We start from the raw sequence: 12,373 nt of genomic DNA, 5'->3' as shown, positions 1-12,373 counted from the left end.
CTTCGAGACCAGCCTGGCCAACATGGTGAAACCCCGTCTCTACTAAAAATACAAAAAATTTAGCCAGGCATGTTGGCATGCACCTGTAGTCCCAGCTCCTTGGGAGGCTGAGGCAGGAGAATTGCTTGAACCCGGGAGGCGGTGGTTGTGGTGAGCCGAGATGGTGCCATTGCACTCCAGCCTGGGCGACAGGGTAAGACTCTGTCTCAAAAAAAAAAAAAAAAACAGAACAAACAAACAAAACAAAACAAAACAAAAAAATCCATGATGAGCCAAAATAACAAAATAGCAGTTTCCTCTGACATATATGTGTGGAATCTGTGCCTCCTTTGTAAAAAAACAATATTCTCCTTTGAGACAATTTTGTTTTCTTTCTGAAGGATGTATATAACTTTCAGCTCCTATGCAGTATAGAGATTACTGATATCTCCTGAACTTCCTCACCTTTACTACTTTCTATTCATGTCTCTATCTTCAGTGCCTAGAGCAATGCTTAGCACATAGTATTTAAATATGAATAGTATTTTATACTTATACTTTATATTAAGTATTTTAATATATTAAGTATAATTATATTTACTATAGTAATATATTAAGTATAATTATACTTACTATAGTAATATATTAAGTATAATTATACTTACTATAGTAATATATTAAGTATAATTATACTTACTATAGTACTATAGTAAGTATAAAATAAATATGTATTTTAATTAGATCTGATTGAAATTCAGTGTGTGTTCTAGTGATTCATACTCAGGTACCTCCTCGAAAAGGAAGGTGTTTCTAGAATCCTAGTATTAGGTATGCATGTGCAAACACACATATGCAGTTCACACAGTGCATTCTGAAAATGTTGAAAACAACACAAAAATACTTAACAATATCTTCCCATTTATATGCAATTTGTTAGAAAGTTTATACAAAGGTGAAATTATCTTTTTCCATTGCCAAGATAGAGAATGTGCAAAATGTGGATAAAGTTTTTAAGGGACTGTTTTCAAAACTGCAGAAACTGATACATGAATATATCAATGCACATATATGACCTATAAGTAACTTATAAGTTAACTTATACCTATAAGTAACTAAAATAGCAAAACAAAGCAGCATAACAATGCTTTTGGGAGATTATTGGCCTAAATAATAATAATAATTATTATTTTTTTTTGAGACAGGGTCTTGCTCTGTCACCCAGTCTGGAGTGCAGTGGCACAATCTGGGCTCACCTCATCCCTCTGCCACCCAGGTTGGATCAATTTTTGTGCCTCAGCCTCCCAAGTAGCTGAGATTACAGATGTGCAACACCACGCCTCGCTAATTTTTTTTGTATTTTTAGTAGAGATGGGGTTTCATCATGTTGGACAGGCTGGTCTCGTACTCCTGGCCTCAAGTTATCTGCCTGCCTCAGCCTCCCAAAGTAATGGGATTACAGGTGTGAGTCACCGTGCCCAGTTATGGGCCTAAATTAGAATCACTTATAATTAGAAAAAAATCAGGCTGGAAAGTGGGATAAAAAAAGAGATTCCAGGGTAGAGGATTATATAATACAAATAAAAGACTTGTCATGGATGAATTATTGTGGAGAACAAATGATGTAAAAATGTACTAAGAGTGGTCAGAGGAAAAAGTAATACGAAGTCCAAAGCCAAAATGTGAATTTAAAAAAAAAAAATGCTGATTCATGATATATTGGATCTTATTTCTTTAGCAATTTTCTTTAGTGTTGGGCTTTACTATACAATCTGTTTGCAAAGAAAAGAAACCTTTTAAGAAAAAACCAGAAATACAAATGAGAATATTATAGTGTCAACCCATTTGTAAGCACCTACATTTTGTTAACATTTGACAGTGATATGTTTATTTGGGATTATTAATTACTCTTAACAATTATATGTGATCTGATCAACAGTCATCTGAGTCTGTCTGTAGTCTTTCCCTTATATTTTTTTCTTTTGATTCTAGGTATCTGTAATTCTTGCCCACCAAACAAGCCTGCAGAATCTGTTCAGTCAAATAACTCCAGCTCATTTCTGAATTTTGGTATGTGTGTTATTTTACTGAAGAGTTAAAAAAATTATCTAAATTACTCATTTACAGTATAACTGATACAACTTTAAATATGATTTTAGGTTGCATGTATAGGTCCTTATGTTTATATTCTTTTCCATGCAATTTATCTTTTTATTTTTAACCTTAACTACCTCTTAACATCTCACACAGAACTAAATTATCTAGTATATGTGGAAAATAAAGCTAGGTAACCAAATTATTGTGTTGGCATATAGTAAATAAATATGACTATCTAAATGAAGAAATTGAGATGCTGTGATATTCTGGTTTATATCTAAAGCAAATTTATAAAAAACATAGAAGTATGATAAAAAATAGCAGTTGCCACTATTTAATCTTATATAACTAATTCAATAGTAGGAAATGAAGCACAGTTCTGACGGTTTTAAGGTTTGCTTACCCAATTGCTCCTAAGTATAAGCTATAAACTTAAAACAATAATTTTATATTCTTCTAAGCATTCTATTATTCTATGTGATACATATTTATGTACTATTTAAAGTAGTATCAGGTATAATTTTTTGTAAGAATAGCAATTAGTGGTAGGCTATTACTACTGAAAATTATTATTAACCAACCCCCCTGAAAGAGTGTGAGGCCTCTAGGAGTCCCTGAATCACACTTTGAGAACTGCCACTTAATGGTATTGTCCTTACTTACACAATCAAAATTAGGTTGCTGCCACATGCAGACTGTAGGTGGCAAGAAAAGAGGAAAAAGTGGAGGTGCGGCTTCCTCTTCTTACTCTTCTGGTCTTCAAAGGCACTGGCCTGGAAATGGCCAGATCGTATCAGCTCATATTCCCTTGAAGAGAACTTAGACATGTGCTATAACTAAATTGCAAAAGAGACTGGGAAATGTAATACTGCTGGGCAGGCAGACAAAATTGCCTACATACAATTTTATTTGAGGAAGAAGCAAAGAAGATATTGGTGGATGGGGAGCAATCTCTGCCACGCCTAAGTTAAGAGTCCCTGTGTCATCTTCACAAAATGTTTAACTAAAATCCCTGGATCTGTCTTTTTTTGCCATAAAATTTTGTTTGGATTTCATTAACTCTAAGGTTTAAGAAGTTATAATTTAGGCTGGGAGGGGTGGCTCACATCTGTAATCCCAGCACTTTCGGAGGCTGAGGCGGGCAGATCATGAGGTCAGGAGATAGAGACCATCTTGGCCAACATGGTGAAACCCTGTCTCTACTAAAAATACAAAAATTAGCTGGGCATGGTGGTGCATGCCTCTAATCCCAGCTACTTGGGAGGCAGAGGCAGGAGAATAGCTTGAACCAGGGAGTTGGAGGTTGCAGTGAGCTGAGATTGCGCCACTGCACTCCATCCTGGTGACAGAGTGAGACTCCATCTCAAAAAAAAAAAAAAGTTATAATTTAAAAAATAAGTTATGATTTATATGAAATCATTTAGCTAAAACATTCACACAGAATATTGTAAAAACTATGAAAAAAGCAAGCCAGGCATGGTGGTTCATGCCTATAATCCCAGCACTTTGGGAGGTTGAGGTGGGAGGGTCCCTTGAGCCCAGGAGTTGAAGACCAGTCTGGGCAACATAGTGAGACCATCTCATTTAAAAAAAAAAAGGAAAAAAGAAAAAGAAAAAAGCTCCCAACTTTACCCAGAACATAAATGTTCTCTGCTTTCTTCTTTACTCTAAATCAGTGATACAACTTGAGTAACTCTAGGCCTACCTAGCTTAACAACAGTCTACATAATCTAATATGAGGATAAAATATTAGAGAGCTGCCTCCATGTTGCTTCCTCTCAAATATGCCTAGATTTGAACATTTTACCTACTTAAAAAGCAGCATTTTCATGCCTGTAATTCCAGCACTTTGGGAGGCTGAGGAGGGAGGATTGCTTGAGGCCAGGAGTTTGAGACCAGCCTAAGCAACACAGTGAGAATCTATCTCTACAAAAAAATGTTTTTTTTTTTAAACTAGCCAGGCATGGTGGCATGTGCCTGTAGTCCCAGCTACTCAGGAGGCTGAGGTGGGAGGATCACTTGAGCCCGGGAGGTTGAGGCTGCAGTGGGCCGTGATCATACCACTGCACTCTAGCCTGGGCAACAGTGCAAGACTCTGTCTTGGAAAAAAAAAAACCCCAAAAATCAGCATTTATCTTTTTTAGGCAATATCAATTTAAGTGCATGTTACTCAAAAAAGTACTTACATCTGAACGAAAAAATTTGTGATTCAGGTTTATTTTCCCTGAATTGGCCCACATGCAAAAAAAGGTAGCGCGAAACTGTTGTAAACTACTGAGAATTGACAGTGAAAGAGATCGAATATATACATGTATTCCTAAAATTTTAGGTACTCAGTACTAACATATGTCCTTATCTCTATTCCTAGTCCACTTGGGTTACAATCAAGTGATCTGTACTGACAGGATGATTCTGACCATTGTGTGTGAATCTATTTAACCAAAAGTATTCCTTCCATCTTCTTTCTTACCACTCGGAAGAGTAAAATGTACATCAACTAGGCTGTGTGTCCCCTCCACCAATTTTTTTTTATCATCACCATTAACAAATTTGAATGTGCTTTTTTCTCTTGAATCTTCTTTCCCCTTCCCTACTCTCCTTCTCTTCCAGTTCTGGCATAGTTTTCTAGGTTGGTAATTTTTTTTTTAAATTGAGATGGGGTCTCGCTCTGTCACCCAGGCTGGAGTACAGTGGCACGATCTCAGCTCACTGTAACCTCGGCCTCCTGGGTTCAAGCGATTCTCCTGCCTCAGCCTCCCCAGTAGGTGGCATTACAGGCACCCGCCACCATGCCCAGCTAATTTTTGTATTTTTAGTAGAGACAGGGTTTCATCATGTTGGCCAGGCTGGTCTTGAACTCCTGACCTCAGGTGATCCACTCACCTTGGCCTCCCAAAGTGCTGGGATTACAGGTGTGAGCCACCACACCTGGCTTCTGGGTTGAAATTTATGCAACATTTGAGTAGTTACCATATGCTTGAATTCCTGACCTCAAGCTATCCTCCATACTCACCTCCAAAAGTGCTGGGATTATAGGTTTGAGCCACCATGACTGGCCTGAGCAACATTTGAGTACTTACTATGTGCCAGGCATTGTGCTGGATGGTGTGTTTTTTTTGTTTTTTAAATTCTTTTTTTTTTTTTTTTTCCCTCTGCAGCCTTGACCTCCCTGGGCTCAAATGATTGGCCCACCTCAGCCTCCTGAGTATCTGGGACCAGAGGTGCAAGCCACCATGCCCGGCTAATTTTTTTGTGTTTTTTTGTAGAGACAAGGTTTCACTACGTTGCTCGGGCTGGTCTTGAACTCTTGGGCTCAAGCGATCCACCTGCCTTGGCCTCCCAAAGTGTGGGATTACTCAAAGGCGTGAGCCACTGCACCCTGCCCCATTCGCTTTTTACACAAATATCTCATTTGATCCTTACATCAGTTTTTTAAGGTAGATAATACAATTTGTATGATGATGAAATTAAAGGTTTAGGTATATCTTTGAGTTTTTCATTTTATTATTCCCCTATACTTCAAACATTTCATTTCTCACTTTAAGTCCCTAAAGTTGCTAAGTGTAAGATAACTTAAAAATACACTGCCATTAGGCCTGGCTCAGTGGCTCACACCTGTAATCCCCGCACTTTGGGAGGCCAAGGCGGGTGGATCACTTGAGGTCAGTAGTTTGAGACCAGCCTTTCCAACAGGGTGAAACCCCATCTCTACTAAAAATACAAAAATTACCCAGGCATGTTGGCTGGCACCTGTAATCCCAGCTACTCGGGAGGCTGAGGCAGGAGAATCAATTGAACCCGGGAGGCGGAGGTTGCAGTGGGCCGAGATCACGCCACTGCACTCCAGCCTGGGCGACAGAGCAAGACTCCGTCTCAGACAAAAAACAAACAAACAAAAAGACACTACCATCAAAAAGAAAAGTCATAAAGTCATATGTTGCTGAAATGACAAAGAACCAATATCATCAACCTGCACATCTTTTGAAAGCATCCAGAAATAGCCTTCATTAGTTGTGAAAAATTTTCTCATCCTCCTTCTTTGGGGTGGGGTAGAGGGTACAAGTTTGAAGAAGAAAGATAAATAATAACGATTACTTACCTACTTAGTTTTTCAGGATTGTTTATTTTTTCTAAGATTTTCAAACATAATCTCTTACTAAATTGAAGGATTTCTGGACCGACATAGAGATATAACTAGATGTAATACAATAATGTTATAAGTAACGGTGCTATATTTTTGTGAAATTAAAATTTCCTGACTTCATTTAATGGGATGGAGTGGATGAGAAAAAGTCATAGACAAATGATATTATATAGTAAATTATCAAAGGCTATATATAACCAGGGTCCTACATTCTATTATTACCATTATTAAATTTGTAAGCTCTTCAAATTTAAAGTGTTATTAGTATTCTGTTATCATTTAAGCTTTAGATTACTATAATCCCTTTATAATCTATTACTAAACTGGTCAAGATGCTGCCTAACCTTTAAAAAAGACCATGTATTTGCATATATTATAATATACTCTAAAATCCAAGTATTCATTTCTATACTTAAAACATCTTTCTTTTCATTCAACTTTATTTTTGTTCCCAGGTTTTGCAAACCGTTTTTCAAAACCCAAAGGACCAAGGAATCCACCACCAACTTGGAATATTTAATAAAACTCCAGATTTATAATATGGGCTGCAAGTACACCTGCAAATAAAACTACTAGAATACTGCTAGTTAAAATAAGTGCTCTATATGCATAATATCAAATATGAAGATATGCTAATGTGTTAATAGCTTTTAAAAGAAAAGCAAAATGCCAATAAGTGTCAGTTTTGCATTTTCATATCATTTACATTGAGTTGAAAACTGCAAATAAAAGTTTGTCACTTAAGCTTATGTAGAGAATGCTATATGAGAAACACTTTTAGAATGGATTTACTTTTCATTTTTGCCAGTTATTTTTATTTTCTTTTACTTTTTTACATAAACATAAACTTCAAAATGTTTGTAAGATTTGGGTCTCAACTAATTTCTACATTGCCAGAATGTACTATAAAAAGTTAAAAAAAAAAAAACTTACCTTGTGGGTTGCAATACAAACTGCTCTTGACAATGACTATTCCCTGAGAGTTATTTTTGCCTAAATGGAGTATACCTTGTAAATCTTCCCAAATGTTGTGGAAAACTGGAATATTAAGAAAATGAGAAATTATATTTATTAGAATAAAATGTGCAAATAATGACAATTATTTGAATATAACAACAAGGAGTTCAACTGCATTCCTGATAAGTTTTAACCAAAGTCATTAAATTACCAATTCTAGAAAAGTAATCAGTGAAATATAATAGCTATCTTTTGGTAGCAAAAGATATAAATTGTATATGTTTATACAAGATCTTTCAGATCATGTGCAATTTTTATCTAACCAATCAGAAATACTAGTTTAAAATGAATTTCTATATGAATATGGATCTGCCATAAGAAAATCTATTTCAACTCTAATTTTATGTAGTAAATAAATTGGCAGGTAATTGTTTTTACAAAGAATCCACCTAACACCTAATGCATTAAAAATATTTTTATTTAAATAACTTTATTTATAACTTTTAGAAACATGTAGTATTGTTTAAACATCATTTGTTCTTCAGTATTTTTCATTCGGAAGCCCAATAAGGGCAAATTGAATGAAGTATTATTATCTGTCTCTTGTAGTACAATGTATCCAATAGATAATAAACTTTTTTGTTTTTAAACTGACTTCATTGCAGTAGTGTTTAGGTAATACTTCTCCAGAAACTAGTTAAATCAAACCACAGTAATTTTATCTGCTGAGTATATATCATTGTAATCAATTACTTCCAAATGTCTTTATCAAGAAACATATTAAAAGAATCCTAGGTAACCATGAGTTACTTGGGGCGCCATGAGTGCATCTGTAGACCCAGCTACTCATTCCTTGAGACCAGGAGTTGGGGGCCAGCCTGGTCAACAGAGCGAGACCTTGTCTCTCTTTTTTTTAAGAGTCAGGGTCTGGATCTGTCACCCAGGCCAGAGTGCAGTGGTGCGACCACTCCTCCCACCTTAGCCTCACGAGTACCTGGGACTACAGGCGCGTGCCACGACACCCAGATAATTTAAAAAATATTTTTGTAGGGACAGAGTCTCACTATGTTACCCAGGCCGATCTGGAACTCCTGGCCTCATGCGATCCTCACGCCTCGTCCTCCCAAAGCTCTGGGATTACCAGCCTGAGACACCGAGCCCCGCCCCGCCCGTCTCTAAATAAATACTTAAAAGAACCCCAGGTAAAAGCTAAAGCGAGGATGAAATTCTAAATGAATTTCTGAGCAACAACTATCCGTAGTCAACAGTGATGATTTTTGTGTGTTCCCTGGTAGGCACACTTTTCAAATTTATGCAACCTTAAGATTTGAAAAAAAAAACTTGTAAAAAATCTTAAACATGGTTTTCCATCTACAATTTTTCGCAACTGTAGGGATATATTCAAAATAAATGCTGGACCTTTCCAGGCATTAGAGGGGATGTGGCCCGATGGCGAGGAGGGGCCGTCCTCACCAGGACTCCAAGCAGTTCTCGCACCTGACTTCGTAGGCCTGTAGTTGTAACCATAGCAATGCCCCAGATGCTTGAAAACATTTCTGAATTGCGGCCCTATCATATTTTTACAGCAAAACCACCCTTATTTTACATATTACTAAATCCTCTTTTCACCTTCATTTCATCAAAGTTAAAAGGATGAAGATTCTTTTACCTCACAAAGGTTATGAGAGAAATATTAAATTTAAAAGTCACTGTGGAGACCACCTCCTCCGTGTAAAATGAGGAAGGGTCACAGGAAGATTATAATGGGAACGCACCGCCAGACTCTGAAAGCCATTAACATTGTTTCAGCCGTTAGGGCGGTTGGCGGCAACTCACCGCCCAGCGGCGGTTGCGTCGCAGCCAGAAGCGTGACTTCGTGCACGCTCCCTTTCTGCTCCTCCACTCAGAGCCGGGGACGCGGCGCGGGGCGCGGCGGAACTACAGCTCCCATGACGCTTTGCGCGGCACAGGGTGCTTTACAATAGAAGCTCGGTTGGAGAGGCCTGAGGAGAAAAGCTGGGAACGGCCGCTTCCGGCATGTTCATCTCTGGACGAAGAACGGCCGACAAGTGGAGGGAGGAGGAGAGACTCCAATGCCCAGCGGGCAGTGCGCGGGCGGCGCTTGCGCGATGCGCGGACGGGGGGGCGGTCGGGCCATTTAAATGTGTGTTTGTGGGTGAAATGGCTGCGCAGGTCGGAGCGGTGCGCGTAGTACGGGCGGTGGCGGCGCAGGAGGAGCCGGACAAAGAGGGGAAGGAGAAACCTCATGCTGGGGTCTCCCCGCGGGGAGTGAAACGGCAGCGCCGATCTAGCAGTGGGGGGTCTCAGGAGAAGCGGGGGCGGCCAAGCCAGGAGCCCCCTCTCGCTCCCCCTCACCGGCGGCGTCGCAGCCGCCAACATCCTGGGCCGCTGCCGCCAACGAATGCAGCCCCAACTGTCCCAGGCCCTGTTGAGCCTCTTCTCCTGCCGCCTCCGCCGCCACCTTCGCTGGCACCCGCCGGGCCCGCTGTCGCTGCCCCTCTCCCGGCCCCGAGCACCTCGGCCCTCTTCACCTTCTCGCCTCTGACGGTGAGCGCGGCCGGGCCCAAGCATAAGGGCCACAAGGAGCGGCACAAGCACCATCACCACCGCAGCTCCGATGGTGATCCCAGCTCCTGCGGAACCGATCTCAAGCACAAGGACAAGCAGGAAAACGGCGAGAGGACTGGAGGGGTGCCTCTGATCAAAGCTCCCAAGAGAGGTGAGAGCAGGCAAACTGCCCGGCTTGGGTTCTAGGTCTCTCTCAGTTCCGATATCCCGCATCTTTAGGACTGAAAGACGCCAAACCCCTGCTTACCTCCTGCTGCTGTACTTCCCTAAGCTCACCGGGGTGGACCCTGGATTTCAGATCGTTGACACGGTTTGATCTAACTACTTGAGGCTTCTTGCTCCAAGGCCGAGCTGTCAGTTGCTAATCCCTTTACCAGTCCCCCGGAGCCTCTCAGCATTTGTTTTCAAATTCTGCAAGGTTTCCGCGCCGCGTTAGATTAGTAGGTGGGGTACTAAAAAAATGCCTTTCCAAAGAAAAGGCATGTTGCTAAAATCCCTTCTCCTTGTTTTGCTTGCTGGAGAGCTTTAGTATCTGCTCTCCCTTGCTCCAGAATAGTCAGGGGTATGGTTCCAGTCTTTCAGGAGGGAATTCATATAAAGGTTACACGACTCACTGGTTGACTTAGCTTCTGCAAGGTAAAATATCAGACGCAGTTTATATTGGTTCTTTTTAATCTAGAGGTAAAAATCATTTTAAAGTTTTCATATTAGCTATTTAAATTCTTAGAATAGGCATGTGGAAGGTTTTCTTTACCCTTTGATACTAGGAAATAGGACCAACAGTACCTCTGAAAAGTGGGAATTTGTGCAGTAGGTAGTAAGAGGCCGGAATTTCAGTTGCATTTGATTCTGTCTAGCACACTTTGTGAATCTGTTAATTCCAATAGACCTCAAGAATATTTTACTAGAAAATGTCAGAGTATCCAATTAAATGTGGGTTCTAGAAAAAGTAGATTGGCCAAAACTGATGTCTTCCTGTTCCCAAGTACCTGTAGCATTTATTTCTATTCTTTGTGGAAGAAATGTGATGCTTTTGATTATGCTGTATGTTTGTACTTTATATATTATTTTATATAATTTGCTAGTTGTTTTTCCTCGGGAATATTTGAGATACTCGTTTCTTAGTACTGGGTCAGTTAGGTTATTACATGTTAATGAGCCAATCTTTCAACCTAAAATTTTGTGAGTCTTGCATTCTTTCACGTGTTGAGTCTTAAGGCTAATCATTTTTTTTGGTGGTGCTATTTCCGAATAGTGTAGTTCGTTGCAAATAATCGCTCAATAAGTATTTATTGAATAGCATTAAATTTTTATTCATTTGGTGGCATCCAAATCTTATCCTTGTGAGTAGAACTTGTGGCAACATGACAGGACTGCCAGTTTTCACCACCAATATGCAATGATCTTGCTCTCTTTTTATTTTTACCTTTATTCCCTACTTTCTCATTTCGTGTGTGTGTGTGTGTGTGTGTGTGTTTTAACTGTACAGAACTAGAGGGAATCAGTGATCCTCTGGCTTAAATTTGTATTGTAGAAAAGGAAACTGAGGCCCAAAGTAGTAAAGAGGCCTGTTTAATCAAATCACAGTTAATTCGCACCAAGTGCAAAAAAATTAAATATTTTTTAAAAAGATGAATATTGGCATAACAGGGAGTAGAACCCAGACTCCTGAATCCTGCTTCAAGCTTCATCTCCAAGCTTCATGATGTTGCTTTCTCTTCCTGCTATTCATTTTTTCCACTCCTTTGTTTACCTTTTCCCTGTGCTTTGACATTACAGTGGCTTTATGTCATCGAGGATCTCTGACCTGGCCCCGTTTTATGGGGGATAGTGGCAATAACATGTGTAATAATTTACAATCTGTTTCTCTGAAGATTGCACAGGCCCCATGTTCTTTAAAAAACACACTTCTGACCTAATGCTGACTGATAGAACTTTCTCAGATGATGGAAATGTTCTGTATTTGTGCTGACCAATATGGTAGCCATATGTGGTTCCTGAACAGACTTGAAATGTGGCATGATTGAGGAACTGAAATTTTGATTTTATATAATTGTAATTAATTTATAATAGTCACATATGGCTAGTGGCTACCACATTGGACAACACCACTGTAGGTATCTGTAGTTTGCCAACATGTGAAGAAAAGTGGGTTAAGATAAGTCTATTTAAACATTTTAACTTTTGGTTGAGAAATTGTTGGATTATATACCCAAACTATATTTTGGGTGAAAAAGAATTTTTTGGTCAAATACATTTGAGAAAAACTGTATACTGTAGCCTTCTACATATGTAACATGAATTGGCAAACTGGCATTTTAAAAGTTTTGAAAACCCTACAGAAAATAAACTGGTTTAACTTTGTTTAATCCAGGCTTTTGCACATAGCTTGACTGATACCTTTTTTGTCCTCTGAACATCTTTATTGTTACAGTGGTATGCAGGAGGCATGCCTCTGGTATTAATCTGAGTTTAAATCATGGCTCTAACACTTACTGTGTGAACCTGAACAAATTGCTTTACCCTCTCTCAACTGCACTTTTCCTGTCTGTAAAATGGGGTTGTGGTATTTCATTTATAAGGACCTTGTATGGATTAAATAGGGCATTG

The 12,373-nt window shown here is 39.2% G+C and overlaps 2 protein-coding genes across 36 annotated transcripts in view; both read left to right on the top strand.

Moving 5' to 3' along the window:
- Positions 1 to 7,828, top strand: part of PTPN22 (protein tyrosine phosphatase non-receptor type 22) — a 58,679-nt gene extending 50,851 nt beyond the window's left edge. For 32 of the 35 annotated variants that reach the window (XM_063625734.1, XM_063625746.1, XM_063625738.1 and 29 more), the window contains 2 exons: positions 1,969 to 2,046; positions 6,673 to 7,828. In XM_063625734.1, coding sequence (XP_063481804.1) covers positions 1,969 to 2,046; positions 6,673 to 6,737 — 143 coding nt within the window. In that variant the 3' untranslated portion in view covers positions 6,738 to 7,828. The remainder of the gene's footprint in view (positions 1 to 1,968; positions 2,047 to 6,672) is intronic. The other 3 variants (XM_063625767.1, XM_063625741.1, XM_063625747.1) reach the window with 1 other exon arrangement.
- Positions 7,829 to 9,211: 1,383 nt separating this feature from the next.
- The window catches only part of RSBN1 (round spermatid basic protein 1), a 51,069-nt gene continuing 47,907 nt past the window's right edge, over positions 9,212 to 12,373 (top strand). The window contains exon 1 of the mRNA XM_063625769.1: positions 9,212 to 9,914. Coding sequence (XP_063481839.1) covers positions 9,212 to 9,914 — 703 coding nt within the window. The remainder of the gene's footprint in view (positions 9,915 to 12,373) is intronic.

The sequence above is a fragment of the Symphalangus syndactylus genome, chromosome 12 (assembly GCF_028878055.3).
Source record: "Symphalangus syndactylus isolate Jambi chromosome 12, NHGRI_mSymSyn1-v2.1_pri, whole genome shotgun sequence".
Taxonomy (NCBI): domain Eukaryota; kingdom Metazoa; phylum Chordata; class Mammalia; order Primates; family Hylobatidae; genus Symphalangus; species Symphalangus syndactylus.
Note: the sequence above shows the minus strand (reverse complement) of the source record. Positions and strands in the feature narration are given on the sequence as shown.